Genomic DNA, 24,640 nt, shown 5'->3' on the forward strand with positions numbered 1-24,640 from the left:
TATAAGTTTTAAATTCACTAACCTCCTAGCAAACACTGCTTAGGTCTGGTTTGTAACAGGACTTGTAATTTTCAAGAACAACTGTTCTAAAACACTGACACCTTACAGAATACCCCTGACTCTCCATGGCTGTGTCTGAGGGCAAACTTCCATGGGATAGTCAATGTTCCACTGGCAGGATGACTGAAAACTCAAATGATGTGAGTGATGTAAGAAAGCTACTTACAAATGTTTAGCCATAGTCCCAAATCACTTGCTACATCTTCTACTTTAAACAGGCATTTTAAAGATCTGTATTTTAAAAAGGCAAATAACAGAACTCTCACCTGTAAGCAGTACAATATCCCCAGGAAACACAGTGAGGGACCAAAATGCAGCAGCACGCCACAGCACCACCTTTCTCTCAACTTCTGACTGGTCGACAACAACAATTGTTGCGACAGGAACTTTACACGAAGATTTTGTTTTAGTCTTCACCTGTATTTCTTTGATATGACAAGGATGTACAACTGTGACCAAAATACTGTACTTTTGATTTTTGCTGCAGCAGTTCTTAAGTAGTGATAGTTTCTTTTGGAGTTTCTTGAACTCTGTCATCCTTTCCGGATCCACTCTCACCCCAGAACCAGGTGGAGAAGAATTCAGTTTAGCTCTCTTGGATTTCAGCTGTCTTTGAAATGCTGAGTGAAAAAAATGAAAAGAATCTTCATACTTGCGGGGTCTTTTAGAAGAGTTCTTGTGAGAACAGTTTCCTTGAGAGCACAGTATTCCAGAGCTCAATGACTCAATATGGATTTCATTTACAAATTGCCTAGCAGGAACACTAAGCTCTTGAAACTTTTCTGTATGTTCCTTAGCACTTCCTTCTTGTTTTGTAGCTTCAATCCAAACATTTTCCCCATCATCCTCAGAACTGAAAAGTTCAAGAGAACTTGCATCCTCTTCCTTATATTCGTTTTCAGTCACATTAGTAGTACATGTTCCAACACCAGAATCACATTGGAAGCGATCACACTGCCTTTCTTCAGCTTTTTTGTCTGCTTCTGTTTCTGATAGTTTTCCAATTCTTTCCTGCATCTCATTCTGATCCTGTGCAAAAACAGCCACCAGACTCGAAGTCACTACACTCTGAAATTCAGTGTCTGCTGACACCACAAAGTCTGCACAGTGATTTGGTTCTTTTGATTTGGACTCTTGACTTTTTTTGAAAAACATATCCAGATATTGACTTAGATGTTCATGATGTTCACTTCTATGACCTGACTGAAATCCCACAGACTGCAGATGGATGCTGACCTGCTTAGTACTGGCAACCAAATCAGAAATGTCAGAGCTGTTAACTCCTGAATGACTGGCATTTCTCTCAGTGAGGTCTGGACAGCAGCCATGTGATGGTTTATCCTGTCCAGCTGATTCTGCACAGGTCTGGGGCAGGTGTTGATCTGCAGCCTGATTTACATCTGCAGATGTGTATCTATCTTTGCATATCTGACAACCAGAGCAAGTTAAACTTGTCTTTTTAGGAAAGTTGGTACAAGTCACTGCCACAGGGGCAGGAGATGTCAAACCTTCTTTTGCCATGAACCTGCCCTGCTGAGCCTGAGTGCTGTCCCCTTTTGTAGGGAGTCCTGAGGCTGTGGAGCTTTCTGCCTGGAGCACTGAGGGGGCAGCAGCACCCTGGACTTTTCCAGAAACAAACCCATGTGTATCACACAAACAGTGGAGTTCTCTCCATTTCTCAGCAGTAGGTGCTGAATTACTTTGCTCTAACATCTCCAGTGGGCTTGGAATACTGGGTGCTCCCACAAAAATATGAATTTGTGGTCTTTTTGACATTTTTGACTGCTGTGTAAGTTTGACTTTAAATAATGTGGTTTATGCACAATAATAAATAAGCACAATAATAAATATTAGCAAATGCAAAAAAAAAAAAAAAGATTTTACTTTTTCTTAAAAATTAAAAAAATACCTAAAATTCATAGGAGTATTTCATAGTTTACCTGGGAAAAGCACTATTCGACTACCTAAAGCCCATAAAAATAGATATACAAAATCTAAAGTATGGAAGTTACTTTAGAAATATTTAATATTTCTTTGTGTCAAACTTGCACAGAAAAATGAATTTATAAAAATAAAACAACACCTAGTTTCTGATTCTGACACTTGGAAACACATTATAGTGAAGTTAAAATTAAGTTTTATTATTGACCTATTTGTCTTCATTTATTATTGCTAATTAAACAGTCAAATGTGAATTCACTATTCGGTGCTTGATTTTAACTCCTGTGAAATAAATGTCTTTAAGAAATCTTCACACCATGGTTAAGAGATCATTTAATCTTCCAGGAAATTACAGTTTCAACTAAATGATTAAAATACTAGAGCTATTTAGAAAGTTTGCTAGGAATGCAATATTTTACATGCTGTTTCGGCATGAAATGACTGTTTCAAGCTATTACTGATAAATTGTAATTATTTAATAACCACTAAGAGGTCAGTAAAGCTTGAGCAGGCAATTTAGGATTTGCTTTAATTCATTCATGGAGTATCAAACTACTCAAGAAATTACTAGCTTTTCTAGCTAATTAAAATTAGCCCACTTACACAGCACACAAAAAAGAAGATTTTTTTTTTTAAATTTCTGCTGTATAATTATAATTTTAAAATAAGCAGAAACAGCTATAACTGTTCATTAAAATGCTGATTATAGCTATTTGTTTTGGGAGTACTCTTGCTAATAGAAGTTGCTGCAATAGGCAATTCCGTAGATGTAGAGAACACCAGAAAAATTTTGAGATAATCCAGCTGTAAATAGAAGGAAAAGACCATTAAAACAAATACAGCATTTGAAAAAGATGCAAATTTTTCATTTAGCACTAATTAAATTAGCAACCATTTTCCTAACAACCCCACTAGGGGTCGGTAAATCGGCACATTCATAAGGCTCGTTGTAACATGGAAAAACCATAAACATCCTGGAATGCTGATCTCTGCTATATCATTGTTGTCACTGGAAAAGCAATATACAACCACTAAAATTAGACTGGGCAAAATACAAAGAAGCTACAAAACCCAGTGACTGGTACTGCTCACTTTTATGCTCATAACAAAACAAGTACTACTTAAAACATTGGGGTGTCCAAACTTCTACAGTTGTACATTTAAATTTAGTCTTATAAGAACATAACTCTTAAAGGACAATACCCAAACCTATGAAAGCTTTGAGTTACATAAAGAATGATAATATACAAATAACCAGAAGGACAGAATTTACAGTTCAACACTAAAGTAGTAGATCAGGTAAGGGAAAGACAAAGCAAAGTGAGGTTGAATCCCTAAAGAAGTGATGTTAATAAGTTTTGTGGATAAAAGGCTACCTAACACATGATGGAAAAAGTTAAGTAACAGATCTATGTCAAGTAGAAAATGTTACTATTAGTTTAAATGAACTTGGTAAATGTCCAGTTATATAGTAATTTATCAGCCCCTCATTTTAAGTATCACTTCTCTTTTGTTTTCTGTCATGCTTAAAGAGTTATAAGTTACACAAAAATTCAGGAAGTTTTCCTTAACTTTCCAGTTCTGTAACTTCTCTAAATTTAGGATTTGTTTTCCTGATTCATATTTTGCAGTGCCAGTACACTTAAAGCCAGGGTAAATGGGGCCCTGAGCAACCTGGTCTAGTGAAACGTGTCCATGGCAGGGGGCTTGGAACTTGATGATTTTTGTTAAGAACCTTTCCAACCCAAGCTGTTCTATGATTCTATGATCACACCAAAGGAATTGAACCTTGGTGTTATTTAATGAATGTTTGCAATTAAAATACAGTTTATATTTTCAAAACCTAAATTAGCTTAGGAATGGTGACGTTTGCCAACTTTCTGATTCATGTAGTAAGTCCACTAGCAAACGACCTGCTTTGGCAACTTCCAAGTGACTTTTTGGTCAAAGATGTCAAAGTCCTTCCTGTACTAGGAATCATCAGTACCTAAAATCATTTAGGTCTGTAAATCAGAAAGAAAAAAAACCCTGAAGTTTACCTAAATTCTCTGTATGCAAAACTGTTTAATGAACCTTTGCTTTGCTGCTTTAGAACGGAATTATTACTCACTTAATGAGTTTGTTAGTGAAGTTCTGAACCTTGTTTTAAATAAAAGTCTGAAAGAACAATTCATTACAGATTTTAAAAAGATGAGCAAAAATCTATCAATCATTTTAGCAAAATGCCACTGCCACAAAAAAAATCCATTTTTTTACTGTATTTAATTTATCTGTGGGCAGACAGTGGGTTAACTACACCAAAGATAATGGGAGCTAAAACTCATAGAGATACACCTGAAACCTGAATGCACATATCCATTATACCTGTTAATTATTACACCATTTCCTAATTTGTGGAAAGGTGCTCTATTCCTAACAGCCAATGAAAGCCAAGCTTTTTATCTCTGAAATGGTCAGAGTCTGATTGACGGGTCAATGATCTATTAAAAAACAGTAACTACATCAGCAAGTTGTACATTTGCAAGACACTGCAACTGAAGTTTAATATACCTATTACAAGAAATATATTATGCTACATAGTCTATTTCCTCCAATCTAAACAGTAAGACAGGAATTCTAAATTTAAAGGTTTTTAAAACGAACTGTCATTAACAGATTGTTAATCTCTAGTGATTTGCTACACACAAAATTTAAAATAGCTCTAGAAATCCTCTTCCCATAGTTACTCTAGAAATGTTCTGATGCTACATATATGACCTTAAAGTACCCCTAAAATACCCTAGAAATACTCATTACTGCTATTCCATATTTTACTAGTCATTAATAGCATTCACTCGCCACGATAATCATTAAGCATTATGCCAAGATAATTTAAGAGGGTGACACAGCTTCAGCTTCCTATCATTCCTGAATATTCACGGTAGCCAGGTGCCTAAATCTCTGTTTTGAGAAGTTACATCCAAATAGTTTCATCAAGTCTTTACTTAAGCCCTGTACATTAGGCGTAAACCACACTAATTCAACCTCTAGTTAAGAGCTTCTTTATGTCTGTTACACACTACAGCTTCAAGCTACAAGTAAGACTACAGAAATAAAAGACAGCCATGCATCAGAAGACAAAGGACTATAGCAATATAATGCAGAAGTGTAACCTACTTTCCCATCCAGAAACACTAAAGTTTTAGGAGATAGACAGTACATTCTTTTAACTTCCTACTTTGATTTGCTGCAGCTTGATGCTGAACATCCTAAATGTAAGTAGTTAACGACTCGATCCCTAAAATATGCAAAAAGACATTATGTTGTCCTTTACCTGCTGAAAAGCTGGCCCAGTAAGCAATAAATACATAAAGTGGGATATTCTTTCAATTCTAAATTTTAACTTCTACTGTGAACTTTCCCCTCCCTTATTCACATAGTTGATTTTATACTCCTCCTACATGTAGTATAAAAAATTAAAGAATAGATTCATCTATGTTACAACAGAGGAAACTGAATTATTCATAGCCATCTTCAGAGTATTTAGTTTCAGTTCAATTCAAGCTGTAGGGTTGTTTGGTTGGGCTTTTCTTTTTTCGACAGCTCAACCCATGTGATTGTAGAGTAGAAAATCTACTAAGACACTTGCCAACCAAAGGAAAACCAGAAAAACTTCCTGATGCAGAATTCTGATTACATCACAGGAAACTCTCCTGGCACTTCCACCACGCTGCTCAAATCTCCCTCCAAAATTCAATGTGGTCTTTTTAAAAGCCAGGTGCTGCAGATGTACAGTAACTTTGAAGAACTGAAGAAACAGTAAGCAGTGTAGTAACAGTTTCAAACACTGAAATGGAAACAACTCTGGGATGAAGTGATGAACACATCACATGTTTGCTTGCAACTTGTGCAAGAAAAAGAGGCATGATCTTCCTGCCAACAACTCCTGCTAGCACTGCAAGTGAATCAATACACCAGCGACAGCAGCTATCTACTAAATCAATAAGCTTGGTCCAAATACATGTTAAGAGGAACAAAATGGAAAATAAAAACTGACAGAAGAAATCAAGCTAAGCAACTTGTAGCTGAAGTCAACTTACTGTATGTAACAGTGAGGGACATATCATGTGGGCTTAAGAGAAGATTATACGTGGAAGTGAATGGCAGCTCAAAGAGATTTAAGTGGATTGCATTAGCCAAGGCTAGTGCGACCTAACAAGAAGTCAAGGGAACACAGATGTGAGAGAACATACACGTACACATGGGCAGCTGAGGAAATTAATAGGATAGGTCTTATTTCTGTCATCTGTTGTTTGGTGATTGTTACAATCACCAAATACCTTTAATCTGAATTTAAATACAGGGTTTCAAGCAAAGACTGTAGTCCTGTCCACAACTGACCTGTGTAACTAACTGCAATCTTACACCAAGATGGTTATTTGGCTCACATAATAACATGTCAGCACATGGAATACTGTGCACAGAGGCTGCTGTCAACCACATCTGGTGGTATAGCAGGAACCCTGCTAATCGATATCAAAATTGATGAAAATCACAAGCATTCATTTGCCTACAGCAGTATCTGTAATTAGTATAAAGTTACTTCTAAATGAGGTACTTAGGTTATTATTGACCATAAAATAATTTCTATTAGTACTTACTATTTAAGTCAAATAGCAGCAATACTAATCCACTCAGTATTTAGTTCTTTTCACTGGCTATTACCAGAGGAGTACAGTACCATCTGGCCTCAAGATACGTACAGCTGGTTTACAAGTACATAAAACCTGTATTCAGCAATATGTAGCCATAAAACATGAGGTACCCATTTTTTCTTCCTTATTTGGTGCCCTTTCAGAAACAAGATGATTTTTAGAATGCAGAACACCTGTGGTTTAGGTACCACAATAGAAACCCTCCTAAATACTCCCGCAGCAGCAGGGGAATAATTTAAACCAGAAATCAGTGTTCTTAGAAGTTCCACAGTCTGACACTGTAAAAAAACTTAAATCAAAATACTGAGTAAGAAGAGGCAAGTTGTTCCTCATAACTATTACTGAACTGATAATATAGAAAAAGAAGGCAAACAACCAAATGGCATTGCTAACATTTAATGTGCACCTACTTGCCTGCAGGATCAGGGCCTGTGGTTTCTAAAGGTGTGCACTAGAAGGAAAATATCTCCCTGGACCTGAAATGAAGACATTTCTTCTGTAAATATAAGCTTGCATCATATAAAAACATCTACTGAGCAGTTGCATCAGCCATTTTATTTTACATTATTTTTTGGAACCAAATGATGCAACAATCTGAACACTGATAATACATTTTCAATTAAGCCACTGAGATAGTCTTCATTGTGTTTGAAAATTGGAGTAAAGGTCGTAGGCTTTTGTGATTAGCTTGATAATTCTTTCCTCACTGCCTTTGTGCCTTTCGAGGTGGCCCCTTAAGTAAATGCTATTTGTTGATTTTTGTTTTGCAACACATAAAAACATAAAATTAAGGAGATAGCAGCATCCAGTGGCTGCTACAAACAAAAGAAGTTAAAAGTTCTAGAGAACACTGACCTTTTGAGTAGAAAAGAAAGATAAAGGTAAAAGGTCAAATATACACAAACGTGCCATGCATGTTTTGTTGAAGAATAGTCATTCCCCAAACCCTTATTTTTGAGGACTATTTAAACAACTAAACTGCCTGAATTATACCTCCTGTCAAGAAAGATATTGTTCCACATATTTCAGCATATTAAAATACCTCACAATATTAAAACGGCATCATTGTGGCTTTTTTTACAAAAACTATTTAGTTTGCAGAAAATTTTCCACAGGTATCATTACCAATGAAAATCTATGTTGGGACTGAGACCATCAGATAAACAGAAGTGGATAAAACCATACAGGACCTAAGATGAAAGCAAGGTAACTGGTCAAAGAAATATCTTAATAGCCTGATTTCCATCAGATTAACTGCTGGTAGATTTGATTTACTAGGACCAGATGATTAAAATACACATGTAAGAAATATTTAAAATACAAAGCCACCAGTATTATTTTCTCATCTTTACAAAAGCCTTACTCAAAAAAGATGAAGTTTTACAACAAAAACCTGGAGGCTGACTGCACGTTCATAGACAAAAACGGGATATTGTCACTGTTTTGGACAACAGCCAGACTGACTGTGTGTTTTCGTACTGTGGGAGACAGGGTGTTGAAAAGGTGTAATTCTTAAGTTTCCTGTGTAAAGTAATCTACTTTATTTTATTAGCATGTAAATAATCTGCTAGTGCCAGGAAAATGTCTTTCACTCTCCACCACAAGTGGTTATATTAGCAATAGACTTTAACAGAAGCTGCACTTCCTCTTGCCTTTAAGACAAGTGGGATATTTCTCATTTGTCACCATCATTAACAATTCAGGTTCACTGTCTGTTAACCAAAAAAAACCAGTCACTCACTCCAAGAAGTCATACTAGAGCACACAAGTCATCACTAGATCGAGAAGTTCCAAGGCTGCTCAAAACTACAAGCTACACAAGGCTCCAGAAGAAGCCAGGTGGCACACAACCCCACAAGACACCTTTAGACCAACAGCTCAATTCTGACTGCATTTACTTCATCCCTGTTTATACAGGATCCCTCCAGAAGAGCAAACATTTAACCTTCCTGCAAACATAAACGGCAGCAAGTACTTTTTGTCAGGACTGAACCTATGGCGCCAGTCCTACCTACTCCCTCCCCACCCCAAGCCACATTGTGCACATTTTATCTGTTCCCGCAGTGTGCAGCTACATCCTTTATGTGGTATCATCAGTGTATTTCTGTTAGGTTCAAAGGAGCTGCCAATCAGATACAATCAATAGCTGATCTCCTCAGTATTTTCATACCTCAGGAAAATGAAAGCTGCCTTTACACATTTCTATAGATCTAGTGTCTCAGAAGAAAAGTTCGAACACCCGCTTTGGATGTGAGCATTTTAATTCAAACAAAATTCTTGAGAGATGTTAACCACATGACAGCACTGATTTTTATATCCAAATCTAAAATTTCAGTTCTTGAAAAGGCAAAAGATTTTCAAGATTATTTTAATATTTCCCTTCTGCACACACCCCAAGAATACACTTCAGCTGTAAGTGAAAAGGATAAGCTCTTCTAGATAGAAGTCAAGAGCTTTAAGGTTTTTTAAGAGCTAAAGCTCCCTCAAGGAAACATAACCTTCAGACTTGGGCCAAACTGCCCCTGTACACTGGTCAACAGCATTACAAAGATCACAGATGGGTCACTGCCCACACTTGCTCCTTGTTGTGGCCACAGAAGGAACACACCTACCAACTTCTTTGCAGAGCTGCATGAACATCAGCCAAGCAAACACTCTTTCACAGCTATTCCAGCTAAGCAGTAAAGTTGTTAATTTACTAGGGCACTGCAGGAAACCAAGACAAAAAATTCAGATGATTTTAAATGAGTCAGAACTACAGTGAATCTTACGGAAACAGAACTGAAGTTTTCAAGTCTTTTGGCATTTACCTAGGAAAAAATTAAGATATGATACATAAAGAAAAGTAGCATTAACTTTTTAATACATAATCCTTTACATTTCAATGGTTTAGATGGATGTTAGTTTAGCAAACCGGTTAAGCTTTAACAGGGAACAGGTGATACTGAGTAACTATCAGCACAGCTGACCGAGCCAAAGGTGCCTTTTAGATGCAAATTTCCTTATTTCAAAGAGGTAGCTTTTCTCTCAGACTTTAGGGCAGAAATGCACTTTGACTATTTATTAAAAATAAATAGACTGATTACACTTCAAAAAATTGTAGATCACAATTTCTATCCCACTATGCCCCAAAAAGTTAAAGGAAATCATTACAATTGAACAAAGTGTGAATGAAGTTTACTAACTAAATGCCAGAAACACTGACTTGGCCTGTACCCTTTTCCATGGTAATTCAGCTGCCTGAAAACACCTCAAGCAAAATCAAAAAACTCAAGGTATGATGTAATAAGTCATCCTGGGTCTCCCTCTACTGTTCCAAGTCGTAGCGTGTAGCAGCAGGGCACAGCAGCATAACCATTGATAAAAACCTTCTTGCACCTTTGTTCTCAGTCAAAGCACATCATTTGCTTCACGGTTTTTGTTAGAGGCAATACCTCAGTTATTATCTGTACTGTGCTATGATTGCTGTGTACCTCCATTCAGCTGCCTTTAATTCAGTAACTTTCACACATGTTTTTATTACTTGCAATACTACATAGTCCTGCCCATGTAACTTTCAAAGCTCTTGAAGTATGAAGAATTAAGGACGGAAACTAAAGAGATTTATCTATTTATTCATTTGTCTTCATGCAGAAGCTGCTCCAATTGGAAATAAAACTATAAATTGCTTCTTTCTGCAATATAATGCAGAAAGAGTAGAGATTAAAGAAATGGTCACCTCATAGTTTAACACCTTGTGTACTGGAACTGTAATCCTGTTTGCAAATGCAATTTTTTCTCTGTCTACCAAATGTTGCAAGTTCTATACTTGATTTTCACTAGAATAGAAACAACAGGACTGCTGTACACAAGGCAAACATTGGCTACTAACATATTAGCGCATTTTTTATCCTGAAAACCATCTGAGCTGCTGTACAAAGCTAAAATCACAATAGCCTTCAAAAATATTTTAGAAAACACTAGCAGGAAGTTTTCACACAGAACAGAAGTGGCAGTGCCAATGTTAGAACGCTACCTTTTTAATGAGAGCTCTGTTTAATGTCCCAACACACAAATTAAAGTAGCTCTGAAGAGTGTTTTTGTAACCCGCCCTTATTCCATGTCAAGTGACATCCTTTACAGAAAGACAATTACTGCTCTGTGTGACTCGTGGTACTTCAGGTGCACATGCACCTGAATTCTGCATTTTGTAAAAACACGGAAGAGGAAAATTAGAGGTGAAGAAACACAGGGAACTTGCTGTCCATTCCATATCAAAGTACTCTATGTATCCAGCTAATGATTTGAGTAACTCCAGATTTAACTTGCTTGTGCAAGGAAGCACATGGAATACAAATAATCAGCTACTGCAGTATTAAGCATATGACAGGAAATGAGTAAATACATATTGGTTTTGCCCTTCCCATAAATTTCACATTAAAATCTGCTTATATGAGCTTACTTTAAAAGATTTTAAAATTAGCAGATAAAGCAGAAAACCCAAAAATCTATTCACCAAACATGTGATCCATTATCTTTCTCCAGAGATTAGTAACCTTTACAACAGACCAGAGAGAAAGGAATTCAAAAAGCAGTACAGTTTGTTCTGTCTAGGCTCATGTTCTGAGTTACCTGACATTGCTTTGCAGGAACTATACCTATGTTAACATTACATATATATATAAAAACTTGATCTTGCAGATAAAACTAACATACCATCTGAATGAATGGCAGTTTAGGAGCCATGTGCTCGTAACAAACCTCAAGTGAGGTATGGCAACATTTCATGCTAACCATTATGAAACACTGGAGCAGAAGAAAAGCTTGAGATAAATAAAAGATTTAAAACTAAACTGCTAAGACATCATATTTGTCAGCACAAATCTAAATGGCAACAAATGGAGATTTAGTTTATATAATGGAAATTAAACTTAAAAATAATTGAAGGCATCTTTTCCAAAATATAGATAGTAAGGTATTCAGAGACAAGTGAGAATCAAAATATTAATGTGCTTTTCTCAACAGAAACCTGTACGACATTACAATATATTAAACAATATATTATGAACTTCAGCTGCCAACAGAAAAACTAAGCAGAAAACTGAACAGTCTGATCACAGTGAGGAAAAATTAGTAAATGATGGGCATGGATGGAAAGTTTCACAAAATGAGCAAGTGCAAGAATTTGATTTGATGAAGGTGAAAAGAAAAACATCCAAAACAGTGTCCACCTAAATTGCATTCCTCATTAAAAAAGGCAAATATAGAAGAGGGAAGATGTAACATCATAAGAACTGTGCAGTCATACTGTGTAGTTTTTAATTCCTTCATACATTATGATGTTACTTGATGCTTCTTTCTCAATATGGCAAACAAGTAAGTTTTACTTTACCAGCTCTCAAGCAAGTTAAGATTCTAATCCCAAATGGGAACCAGCTGTCAAGAGCCTCTACCTACGCTTATCCCTTTAACTTGGGAAACAGAGTGTTTAAAAAACAAGCACATTTTATATCCAGGTAAGTTTAAAGCATAAAGTTCTGATCCTGGAAGCTATTCTATGCAGTTCCCTTCTCCAGGTAGCCCTGAAGCGACATGCTGTTTATCGGGCACCTCAGCTTTCCTTGGAGCATGTAAACATGGAGAAGGAAGCTGTCCATCAGGATAGTCTCCACTGCTGAGCACTGCAAGGCCACCTACACTGTACTGCTGGATAGAATGGTGGTGTTATGCAAAGTTCTTCCTTTCCAAACAGAGCCCAGCTTCTTAAGACTATAAATATTAAAAAAAAAAAAAAAAAAAAAAAGCCCCTTAAAAATGTCTTGAATCACATTTACCTTTCAAAAAAGAAAATTTCACTCTTGCAGCCAACATCAGTATCTTAGAAAGATGTGGGGAAACTTTCCCCAAATAGGTCAAGCCCTATTCTTCCAAATTCTCAATAGCTCATCTTATATAAATCAAAATACAGTTTAGTGGGGACTGAAGCTGTTCCAATGTAAAAGTTATCTAGGCTTTTCCACATTACATTGGATTTCCAGTCTAGTTCCAGTCTCCACAACAGAAATTTGCCACCATGCGTCACACTAAGAGTACTCATGGTACTTAGAGTACTTTGAGTCCTATGCCATTGTTCAAAAAATTAAATACTGACTTCTCAGCTCGAGAATTAGATGTCAAGAGCAGAACTACTGGCAGAAGGCTTGCCACCAATCTTTAGGATTAGGGCTGTTTTACAAGCATTGATGCAATGAGGGGTTTGATCTGGACCGAGTTTACTGTAGGAATGAAGGCCTCATGCCAGAGAAGAGCTCTGCCTGCTGGGGTTCCACTGCTGGACACAGGAAGGCTGGGGAACAGCTCAGCTGCAAAGTCTGTATTCTCAACAGGCCCCTTAGAATTAGCAATCCATGCAGTTACAGAGCTAATAAAGCCACCTTCCTCCATCTCATCTCAATTCTATGCTCTTTTATGATCCAGAGTGGGAAAACAGAAAAAACCAAACAAGTCTAAGTTCAAGGAACTTCACTGCTTTAAACAAGTTCATCTGACATTCTCAGCAAAAAAGCACAATCATATCTACACTGGCATATTCCCAAAGAACTCATGCCAACCCCAGTATTTATTTTCTGTTTGTTGAGTAATTCCACCTTACTTGGCATTTCAGAAATTTTTATAACCAAATATAGCCACAGGTCAAATTATATTACCTACTCTTCATCTGCCATCATCCAATTTGTTGGATGAAGACTTGCTGAAAGACTGACTTCAGACATATTAAGTATACAGCATGAAAATAACTGAAATAAAATCTGCTGGCAAAACATGTCTGTAATGTATTTGACAACCATTCCTTTTATCTGATCTGACCCGTTAAAGTAGCTTACGCATGAAGCTACGGATAGTATTTGTTATTCCAAGAGAACTTCTGCTCTATTCCTCTATCACTGATTTCTATGGATTCTTTTAATCCAACAGAACCTGCAAAAGCCTACGTAACTTCAATTTTTCATCATCTTCAACACAAAATTAATGAACTGCAGCTCCATTAGACCTTGCTGTTTCTGTTCCTAGGAATGAGTAAATTGAATATGCTCTGATAAAGGGTAAACATTCAAGACAAGAAGTATTTTACTGATCACTTTGGAAAATAATCTAAGACTTTCCTATATTTCTTGAAGAAAATCAAGTCTGATAGGAAAGAAAAACTGTATCAGTTTATTAGAAAAGCAGATTCCAGGAGTTTCTCCTTAAGAATAAATACTGCCCATGCTCTGTAATTTCTGGCCTATATTCATTCAGATGTGAGGACCTTACAAGTTTGTATAACCAGCTCAGTTCCAAACAATACTTATTGTATTTGTCCTCCTCATATTTTTAAGAAGCTGGGAATAAATTATCATCTGTTTTTTTCACGGGAACTGAGGCAATGAAAGATTAAGTAACTTACTTTTGCTTGCACAGTAAATTGAACCAAGTGCAGAATTCACCGAGTGAATCTTACATACTCATACCTTAAACATTTCATTGCCATTTCCTGGTGCATAATCCTTCAGCTTTTTGATAGGATACAAAACTACCCTTTTCACCTCAGCTTTTCACCCTACCTACTGAGATTTTAACAGTCATCATCCCTGGTTATATCATTTCTTTATCTACAATTCTTTCTTCCTGCAACATAAGATTTATTGTCCTCCTCTGCTTTTATTCCTTACTTGCGGTCTCAGGTGCTGGTTTATAAGCACAAAATAATCAAATGATTCAAAGTCAGGATTAACACAGGGCATCTGATGTGACTATTTTTTTTTTTTGTTTGTTTAGTTCCTGAACCTCATACACTGTTTGAGGGAGGTTCTCTCTTACCTTGCATTGTGCAGAATACAGCCACACAATCAAGCCTTAGTTTCAAAACGTTAAGAATTACTTTAAGTCCTGAGACAGTACCCTGTATTCTGTTGTGACTTTACAATTCACTCAGGGAGACAAAAGATGAGTGTTCCGTCAAATAACAGACTTTTTTTTCTTTTAGTTAACAGGCCCATTAATTTCTTTAACTTAAATAACCTTCACTGAATTAGTCATCTAATAAACAAGAATAAATTACACCTAAAACTGAATACATTAATGGACTTGCACTACAAGCATGGGTTCAGTGTAGGTGAGGAGTAAAGTAAATAGGGAGAACAGAACAGTGAAGGAGAGTGGCTTCTAATTTCATCCTTCACCTATTCATCTATTACTTTCATGAGGTTTTTGGTCACATGGGGAAGAAGCTCAATTTCTGTTGATGTAGCCCAATGTTACATTGATGTAAATGCCACAATGATAATGTAGACCTAAATCCTCAGGTGAACACATAGCATCCTCTGATCAAGAAAGCTGATCGCTAATGATAACAGAGCAATCTAAGAGCATACATTATGTAGACTGCCATTTAGTGTTCCTTTACTAAACCAAAGAAAAACACCAGGCTTATCTGAAAACTAGTAAGACAAAAGAAACCAGGAGAAGCTTTTACAAATTCCATGGTGATTTTAACTCATTTAGGCAGAAGGCCACAATATAGCTGTCCTTCTGAAACCAGAAAATCTCTCACTAATGATATGCAGAGACCCTACCTTACCAGTACTTCAAAATAAGCTAACCTTCAACATACTGGCTTTCAAGTGAAAAAAACAGAAGAGGTGAAGTAGAACAGGTAAGTTAGACATTATCTTGCCAACATTGACAAGATTAGACAATAAACAATAATCACGAAGAACTTGACCCAGTGTTTTCAAAAATTGTTCAAGTGTGTTCAAGAAGGGACAATTTAATTAAAACAGAAAACATTTCTTTTTCTGACCTATTGTCACATTCTGAGATTCCTCTGGGATGAGCTATACAACAGTGATTTTGTGCTGGATCTCTACATCCAGAGGGCACCATGAACAATCTTGAGGTCTGTGAAAGATGACCAAGAAAAGATATCACATATACATCTTTACATCCAGCATAACCAGCGATTTTTTTTTCCCCCCAGGAAATCCATAATGTGTTGAAAAATACCAGCCAATGTACCCCTGGACTTTTCTGATAAACAACACCAATTTCAATTGTACCAACAAACTTGAATGGCAATTCTTAATGCTTTGTATCGGGGCTTCACCCACCAACATATTTCACAGAAGATTTAAACATTCAAACATATTTTAACAATTTTGATTTCCATAAGCAGTCTTCCAAAGTAAAAAAGGTTAAAGTTGGTTTTGCTAATAGAAAGGCAAACAAAAGCACTACAGGAGACTAGTATTCTCTAGTTCATAACAGCTTCAATGTTTGTTATTTAAACAATACACACTACGTTTATGTCAACAACTTCTGATTGTCAATTGAGTATTAAACCAAGAAAAAACCGGTTTGCAGCCTCTGATGCTGTGATTCCAGGCTGGAAAGTTCTTGGGTATAATTTTCAGCCAGACAGCCAAGGACACCAGGAGTTGCAAAAACCATCCATTCCAATTGTAAATGTTACTTTCAAACAATTCTTATTTCACTCCTGGCAAACCACTTTCTACTATCTGTTATTTGCTATGCTCACTGAAGTAGACAGCAATTTTCTAAACATAATTTCCCGGAAATAAACTGACAGAAGTACTTTCTTTCCTTCCTAACCTTATTTAAGAGAACAAAGGTGACATGCTCACAGGACATCTGTGGAAGTTTTTATGCCTGTATATCTGTCAGCTTTCCCAACTAGCTTTTTCATCAGCTAATTTCAAACACATTTAACAGAGAGATGAGAATCCCAAATATTTCAGGATTGGGTAACTATATCAGGCCCTCTTTTGTCTTTTAAATTAGAAATTAGGAAATACCAATCAAAAGCTAAAGATTATTACACAAACCAGCTACTTACACAAATTCTCACTGATACAGGAACTGAGAAAGGAGAAGCCTTCACACTGACCCACAAAAGCCTATATCATGAAGGGCCACGTTGAGGGAAAGGTCACAGCAGATTAATTTGTTACTGACTTCAGAAAGCTTTGGGTCAGACCTGCAGGCTCCAGAGGGAGTTACATTTTGTCCTACCCATCTGATAACCAGAAGTGGCATGACACTTCTTCCTATAAGTGTTATTAAAAAGCATATTTAATATTTATCAGTTAGATTATCTGGCAATACTCATTAGCAATATATTGATAGTAACAGTACTGAAACATGGCACTGAGAATTCTATAGACTATCTATCTATAGACTGCCTGACCAAGAGATGGGGGCATCAGCTCCTGTATACATGAAGAGCTTTTTATATCTGCTCTGTCACAGAGCTGAAGCAACCAGTTGGCAACATCAGTCATCATGCACAGCAACTATACAAACAGATGGAGACAGAAGGTCTTTAAAGCTAATAAACGTAAGCACCACCACTTTTCATGGCAATTAAGTATATTTACTCATGAGGTAGCTACCAGAATTTATTCAATATTTTGATTTCTACAGCAGAGTTATTAACAAGTTAAAAGCTCAGAAAACTGCTCTGAACCACTTATTGAGGGTTTTTCCAAATACTTTTCACTTAAGAATTAGGAATCCCTGTCAAATTCACATTCTAAACAATGGGCTAATAGATCAATTGCTAGAATTTTGAAATAAGAATGAGATCTTGTTGCAGAAGTCCTGGAAAAGTAAAAAAAAAAAAAAAAAAAATCTTATGCTTGATTAAATAGTAAATTTAAATATTATTTTGCTCAGCTACAGATTATTTTTGTAGCAATGCCCCAAGTAAAAAAAACAAGACTCACCTCAGCCTAGTCCCTACTAGGCTAAACCTGGAACTTCCCACTTGCACAATTATGAATTTCACTCCCTACTTTTATAGTGCTATAGACAAGCAAAACCATTACTATTTACAGATGAAAAAAACAATAGCAGCTCATTCCTTGAACTTAGCAAGCAGGAAAAATCTCAATTTAATGCAAAGTAATACATAAAACCATTAAATAATCAGACCACAGGTACCTAAGCATCTCATTAACAAGACAAAGTATTGAAAGGTTTAAAGTCTTTATCTCATAATCTGAATACCTCTTCTTCAATTTTGCAATATTGCAGAAAGCACACCTGAAATTTGCAGTATGTGCAAATTAACTTCTGCAGCCTGCCTGGAAAAACAGCAAATTCATGTTCTTTTTTATCAAGGCAAAAGGAGTAAATGAAGAAAACCTGCAAGTCAGCTCTCCAGATCTGCTATGGCTCAACACAGCCAAAGTTATTTATAGAGAAAAGTCTCTAAACCAATAGATCTCAGTATTGATATCTTATGCTATCAGTAGAAAGGTTTTTAATAAGCTTTGGTCTCTAACTGGTTGTAAACAGATGACTGAAATGAAGATTTCTAGTCAAGTGTTCATTTGGTAAAAGTGCTCATATAGACAGCCACAAAGTAAGGGAATCTTCTGGGATGCACCTCATTCATGTCCTGCCTGTGACAGCATCGTAACAGGGACAGCCCTCCAGCAACACTGAAGGCAGACAACTGTTCCACACATCCTGGTTCATTCCTGTTACATCATCTACTGGCTTGGTATAAAAAGGGAAGAATATAATCAAGAAATATGGCCCTTAGAGTACCAAAATTTATTCACAAATTTGGAATTAAAATTAAGTTCAGATTACATTAATTATTCCTTAGATTCTTTAGTCTGTAGTGTCTTTGTTTTATTAAAAAATACATCTTTAAAAGAGCAAATGCTGTATCAACATTACCTCCCATTACTCTGAAGACTGAATGCTGGTACATTTTCCTGCAGATAAAGAAACTGCCATCTCTATTTCCACATCCCATGCCAAAACCAATTATACATGAAGATTTTACTTTAAACCATTGGGAAGGCAGAAAATAAACCCTATGAAACTCAATAATATCTCAAGCTAAACATATGGAAAATAATTAGATTGCTATTTGGTACTATTTTGGTACAGTATCCCACAATATGCAGGCAGCTCCCATACAGGAGGATTTCTCAGAAGTCCTGCACACTTGCTGCTCACGTGCACAGTCTCCATTTAACACAAACACACAGGATTGCAGCCAAGAGGTGTGTGAACAGTACTACACTTAACATTCCTGTCAGATTCATATCCTCCTAGTCACCCAGAAACTATTATCCAACTGTCCAGAGATCTGTTGACTCAGAGGCTGAACAGTTTCTGCAGCAGTTTGGGGTAAGAAAATAACCCCAGCTCTCACTCACTTAGTTACACTACCAAGGTCTACATAAAGCAGTACAGCATAATACTTAAATCCAAGAAAAATGAGCATTTTTTTGCAATTTCTGGTGAAATGAGGAAGGGAAACATAGATGCCCATATAGGCAATTCAAAGGCAAACAACTTGCTTCAATTTTTATTTGGAATTTATCTCCATCATTCTTTATGCAAAGGGTAAGTAAGAACTGTCAAGTGCTTCATGTGGTGTGGCTCACAGCTTAAAATGAAATTTGCTGAAACAACTGTAATTCCATTTGCAGATTAATTCAAAAGCAATTGTCTTCCCAGAAGACAGCTCACCACAGAAAGGAACTGGTGCTCTGTACACATCAGCTTTCCTCCTGAGTGTGCTGTCTAATGGATGCTCAGACTCTGCACTGGAGGCAACCCCAGGGTTACCCCGGATTTGAAGGGCTCAGTCAGACAAGGGCAGAGTTATCCAGAGCCCTGGGAGGATCCCTGATTTGCAGCTTCTCTGCTCGTTCTCATCTGCTTTGGTGAGCTGGTTACAAGACCAGGATGCAAGCTGGGAATGGCTATCCTAGTTTCTGAGGGGATTCAGCATCAGAACACCTTGGGAATGTTTTAGCCAAATTGACAAACTTTGAGAGGTAACACTAAGCTGGACCTAAACTATCCCTTAATTTCAATACAAGCATGTCTTCCATTTATGATACCACTATTAACGATGTTAAGACATAGGAAAAAGATTACCCTAATCATCTACATATTCCCAAATAGCTAGTACCTCAAAAAATATAATGGATTAAAGCAAGAAGTATTTGATTGTCTTAGATCCCTTTTTTCAATAAAACTTTAAAATCTGATACATAGAAAATCATTCCAATTGCTATGAAATTGATAATATATACCTTAAAACAGTAGATTGCTTTAGGAAGGCACAATACAGTGTTTATTATAGCTCTTGTCTATAATAAAAATGATCTGTTAAAATTTATATATGTTTTAGAAGCAGCTTAGGAAATTAAATCAAGTTGTTTGTCTCTCTCAGTTATACTTCACAGATTTTAAATAGAAACTGATACCTATCATGTACACACAGTTGAAAATGACCTTGCTGCAAAGACTATGAATCATACAGCCCCTACCACACAGGTATTGAGTTCTCTCTATATAGCTCTCTCTTCAGATGCAGCCCTAAGACCAACACTTGGCATGAAATTAATGAAGTTAGTGAAACTTCTGGTTGTGAAGACAAAAAGTTATCTTTTAATCCACCCAAATGACTTTTTTTCACTGACCCTACTCAAATGTGAATCTTCTGATGGCAGCCCACATGCTACATGAGAGTAAAGAAGAAACAGTTCCTCTTTTATTATTGCAATTTCCACTTTCATGCCTGCTAGAACTCATTCTAAAGCATGACATTTTTAATTTCCTCTGGCAAACTGATTTTGATTCAACTGCTCACTGCTTAGCATATAAGAATACTGGAATGGGGGACACAGATAGGGTCATTATTCTTGCCTCCAGAAGGGACTTGAATCAAATAGAAATATGGTACAGACCTGCTGAGTTTGATAAACTGCCTGTAAACTGCACACATGACTTCATTCATAAAAATGTGCAAAATAAAACTCCCTAGTTATCTTCTCTCTTACAATATTTAAAGACTAAGAAATTTAACACACTGATTTAGTTTTTCTCAGCATTCAACATGCAGCTTGTTGAATATTTTGTTGAAATCCAGTCTTGTTTAGAAGGGAGGGTAGGTATGGTACTGCCATTACTTCGAATACAACTGTGTGACTGAGCCCCTGGAGAGATCCACGTGGTTCTCACATTGTCATGTCCCAGGCTCAGTCTCAAAGACATCCACAAACATGTGCTACAAACATAGCCTGACACTGCAAGCAGCTGATAATTAAGTGTGCTCATAAATCAGAGAGAACACAGCTGAAAGCAGGACAGGAGCTAAGCACATTAACCTTAAATCTGAGTCTACATGACTGAGCTAACTGGCTAATGACATTCCTTATTTAGCCTTTGTGTTTGTGAAACAGTACTCTAACCTACAGAAAAAGGTGGAAATAATTACCTGATAAGGACTAATTGCCACAATACCTCTAACCACCTTCTTTCCTACGCATTTACAAAATTTAAGAACTTGTACAGAAATTGAGCTCTAGCTAATGAGAACCTGCAGATGACAAATCAAGTAGTAGCTCAAGGCTAATTCAACCACTGAGAACACTACAGTTCTGTGAACTGACAATTAACACCAAAATAGAAATTTTCCATAAACCACCTAGAGTATGGACAGAAAACCAAATCAGTAAGCTTGTTTCTGAAGCTCTGTGTCAACATCCAAAGAACAGACTGGCCTAAGAACCAGCTCCTTTCTTGCTTTTTTTTTTTTCCATATCACTATCAAGGATCTTTGTTCTCTAGACTACAGTTATAAACCATCCTCATTACAGATAAAAACCAGCCTTATTAGTGGTCCTTAAGAGAATGTCTTCAGAATCTTAGGACAGAAAGCAACATTAAATCAATATAAAAACTGAGAATCAGTTGCCTGAAGAGTTTATGGGAGTTAAAGAATCTGTGACTAATCTCCCTGCTGACAAATACACAGAGAAGTTAAATTACTTTCCCACAAGTCTTGTAGCACAGCTCTTGGATGCCCATAGTGATTAGAAAGATTTCCATAGCGATAAAGCAACTTCCTGGATATTTCTGGCTTAAGGGCATTGGTCTCCCACAAGCCTATAACAAAAAAAACCCGCTATATTTTTCCATTAGCAGCCCAAACTGACAGAAGATGAACAAGCCACTTAATTATTCTGAAATGAACCTGGTCCAATAGTACAAGACAATCTCTCCCATGCTCTGAAAGCAGATCTTACACAGTTTAAAGCAGTATTCTTAGAGATGTAGTCAGATGCCTGAGCTGCATAAAAAACATGGAGTTGAGTGGACCAAGACCCAGCAAGAGGAAAAACAGCAGAGTAGACAGGGCAGATAAATGTCAAGGTCTTTTCCAACCTCAGTGATTCCACGGTTCTATGAAAGCAGCTATGTTAACAACTTTACTCGAAACCTCTGTCCCCTCTCGGCAGGGCAGTCACTTAAACAAACATGGAAAAGCTGAGCTCTCCCAACAGGCTCCTTTCCCTGTGAGTGTTAAACACTGCGTGTGTGAGCACGCCCTCACTGCACTGTACTTGCGCTAAGAGACGCCTCGTTTATCACGCGGCTGAAGGGCGGCATATGAAGGCTACTTGCCCCGGGTTCTTCACGGGCCGCAGCGCACCCAGCCAGCGCGGGGCCGCGCGGCCGGGCCCGGCCCTGTGGCAGCGGCCGCACTCACGGCGGGGCGGGCAGCGTGCCCGGCCTCACGAACGGGAAGGGGAAGTGGAACGGGAAGGAGAAGGGGAAGGGGCGGTGCGGCGGGCCCGCACTGCGCAGGCTCGGCCCAGCCCGACCCCGCCCCGTCCGCCGCGCCCCCTCCCCGTCCGCGAATCCCGCCGGGGGCGGTGTGGGGCGCGGGGCGCAGGCGCGCTCAGGAGGCGCGGAGAGCTCCCGCCCCCCGCGCCCCGCGGGCCCGCGCCGCCCCTCCTGCAGCCCGCGTTTAAAGGCGGCGGCGGCGGCGCCCGGCGCCTCCTGTGACAGCGGCAGCGCCGCTCCGATCCTCGCTTCTGGCGGCCGCCGCCATGTACCGCTACTTGGGGGAGCTGCTGGCGTCCCGCCTGGCTGCCGGCTCCGTGCTGGCGGGCGCGGAGCCGGGCGGGCCGGCAGCGGCCGGGGGGGCAGTGGTGGCGGCGGCGGCATGGGGCGGGGGCCGGTGCCCGCGGCGGCACTACTGTGAGGCGGCGAAGAAGGAGGACGACCCCAACTTCTTCAAGATGGTGGAGGGGTTCTTCGATCGCGGCGCCAGCATCGTGGAGGACAAGCTAGTGGAGGGGCTGCGCACCCGCGAGAGCATGGAGGAGCGGCGCCACCGCGTCCGCGGCATCCTCCGCATCATCAAGCCCTGCAACCATGTGCTCAGCGTCTCCTTCCCCATCAAGCGCGACAATGGCGAGTGGGAAGTGATCGAGGGCTACCGGGCGCAGCACAGCCAGCACCGCACGCCCTGCAAGGGAGGTGAGACCCACCGCGGAGCTCCCCGGGCCCGCGGAGGGCCGCCCCGCCCCGCCGTGCTCCGGCCAGCCGCCCCTGCCCTGCCGGCCCTGTCCCGCCGCGCCCGCTGCCCGCCCGGCCAGCGAGGGTAGGCGGCTGCTTCCCTCTGCCACCCGCGGTATCCGATACCCGAGGCAAGGCAGGCGCAGGGCGGTTCCTCCGCAGCCCTTCAGCGCTCCGCTGTCCCGGCCCCGCGGGTGATCCCCGGGCCAGCCCCGGTGCCGGCTGTCACGGCTGCCTGTCGGGCCTTCGCCGCACCCACTGCCAGTCTGGCCCTAGGAACGGCGAGGCGAGCCCCCGCCTAATTTTAACTCGGTGTGACTCAGACCAGATAGTGTTTGTAGGGAAACGTGGGAGCACCATGCTAGAAGTGCGTGCTCGAGTCGAGAGCTGGAGGAGCCACTGTCCCTTTACACTCAGCCTGCTGTGTTCGCGAAACCCTAATGCTCACACAGAAAATATCCGTACAGAAAAATAACAAGTGTTAATAACAAGTTAACTGTGTATCCAGTTACCGGCTGGATACATAGGAAGACAAAAGTGATTTTTCTAGAAGTAGCTAGCTCAGCATAGGTGAGCCCGACAACGTGCCAAGGGACCGAGAGGGTGATTCCCACTGGAGCTGAGCAGAGCTGGGCTCTCTGGGATTGGCCGTGATCTCAGAGGAATCAGACCCCTTCTTAGTCTGGGATAGATGGCATTTCCTTGAAAAACAAATACAGATGTCCTTCAGCATAACTTACTCAAGAGCTCTGATCTTTATGGACACTTAAATATTGGAAACCATTTCAGGTGTGTGACTCAAACCAGAGCTTCTGTAGTCTGTAAACACATTTTTTTCAGAGTAAACCAGCTTTATGGTAAATAATGATGGTTACAGAAAGCAAGCGATTTCTTATAAATGAGGTCCTCTGACTTCAAGACTAGATTAGGAAGGGTGTTCTTAGGTAAATGTATTTGTAACAATCAGTTCAGCTGTTGTATATACATGACATAAGGATTTCTCTCTGCAGCACAAATAGTCTGTCCTGTTAATGTGATTCCTGACTTTCCAAAATCAAATATGTATTGAGTGTCCTGTGACATGCTAAATTCTTACCCAAAAGAGGCTAACTCAGCTTTTGGTTGTTTACTTGAAGCAAGAGTTAGCATCTGACTTAGCTGTAGCTGAAGTTGGGTGTGGCTGAAGTTTACTCTGAGTAAAGCTACTATTCTATGCCATTGCTATAATTTCTTTTAAAATACTGGTGACTATCACACCGCTGTTGTATCAGTGCTCCAGTTAAGTTACTCTTTGCTGCTGCTTACTGTTTGCTGTACAGCCTGTGTTACTCTTAAGATCCTGCTTGCATAACAAAATGCAGTCCAGTGACAAATGAAGTAATAAAATAGCATTAAATATGATAGCTTCTAATATTTCACATTAGTATTTCTCACAAGTGAAGGAACTAATGTTTACACAACAAATAATTATAAGATGCACTGTACATGAACAAAACCCACCAACTGGGTGATTGGACACCTTCTGTTCGGATACCTATATTTCTAAATCCTCACCAGAATTTCTT

General features: G+C 39.0%; 2 protein-coding genes across 9 annotated transcripts in view; one reads left to right on the forward strand and one right to left on the reverse strand.

Annotated features, from left to right (window-relative positions):
• Nucleotides 1–22,290, reverse strand: part of SHLD2 (shieldin complex subunit 2) — a 29,912-nt gene extending 7,622 nt beyond the window's left edge. For 2 of the 8 annotated variants that reach the window (XM_042033246.1, XM_042033247.1), the window contains exon 1: nucleotides 327–7,171. In XM_042033246.1, coding sequence (XP_041889180.1) covers nucleotides 327–1,836 — 1,510 coding nt within the window. In that variant the 5' untranslated portion in view covers nucleotides 1,837–7,171. Of the gene's footprint in view, nucleotides 1–326; nucleotides 15,480–15,516; nucleotides 15,615–21,935 lie in introns of those variants that run through there. The other 6 variants (XM_042033245.1, XM_042033243.1, XM_042033241.1 and 3 more) reach the window with 6 other exon arrangements.
• A 235-nt stretch (nucleotides 22,291–22,525) lies between these two features.
• GLUD1 (glutamate dehydrogenase 1) overlaps nucleotides 22,526–24,640 on the forward strand; it is a 29,391-nt gene continuing 27,276 nt past the window's right edge. Inside the window, exon 1 of the mRNA XM_042033366.1 lies at nucleotides 22,526–23,036. Coding sequence (XP_041889300.1) covers nucleotides 22,604–23,036 — 433 coding nt within the window. The 5' untranslated portion in view covers nucleotides 22,526–22,603. The remainder of the gene's footprint in view (nucleotides 23,037–24,640) is intronic.

Source organism: Corvus kubaryi, unplaced genomic scaffold (genome assembly GCF_017639235.1).
Source record: "Corvus kubaryi isolate FWS band 111438036 unplaced genomic scaffold, C.kubaryi_AGA036_p1.0 37357, whole genome shotgun sequence".
In the NCBI taxonomy this organism is placed as follows: Eukaryota; Metazoa; Chordata; class Aves; order Passeriformes; family Corvidae; genus Corvus; species Corvus kubaryi.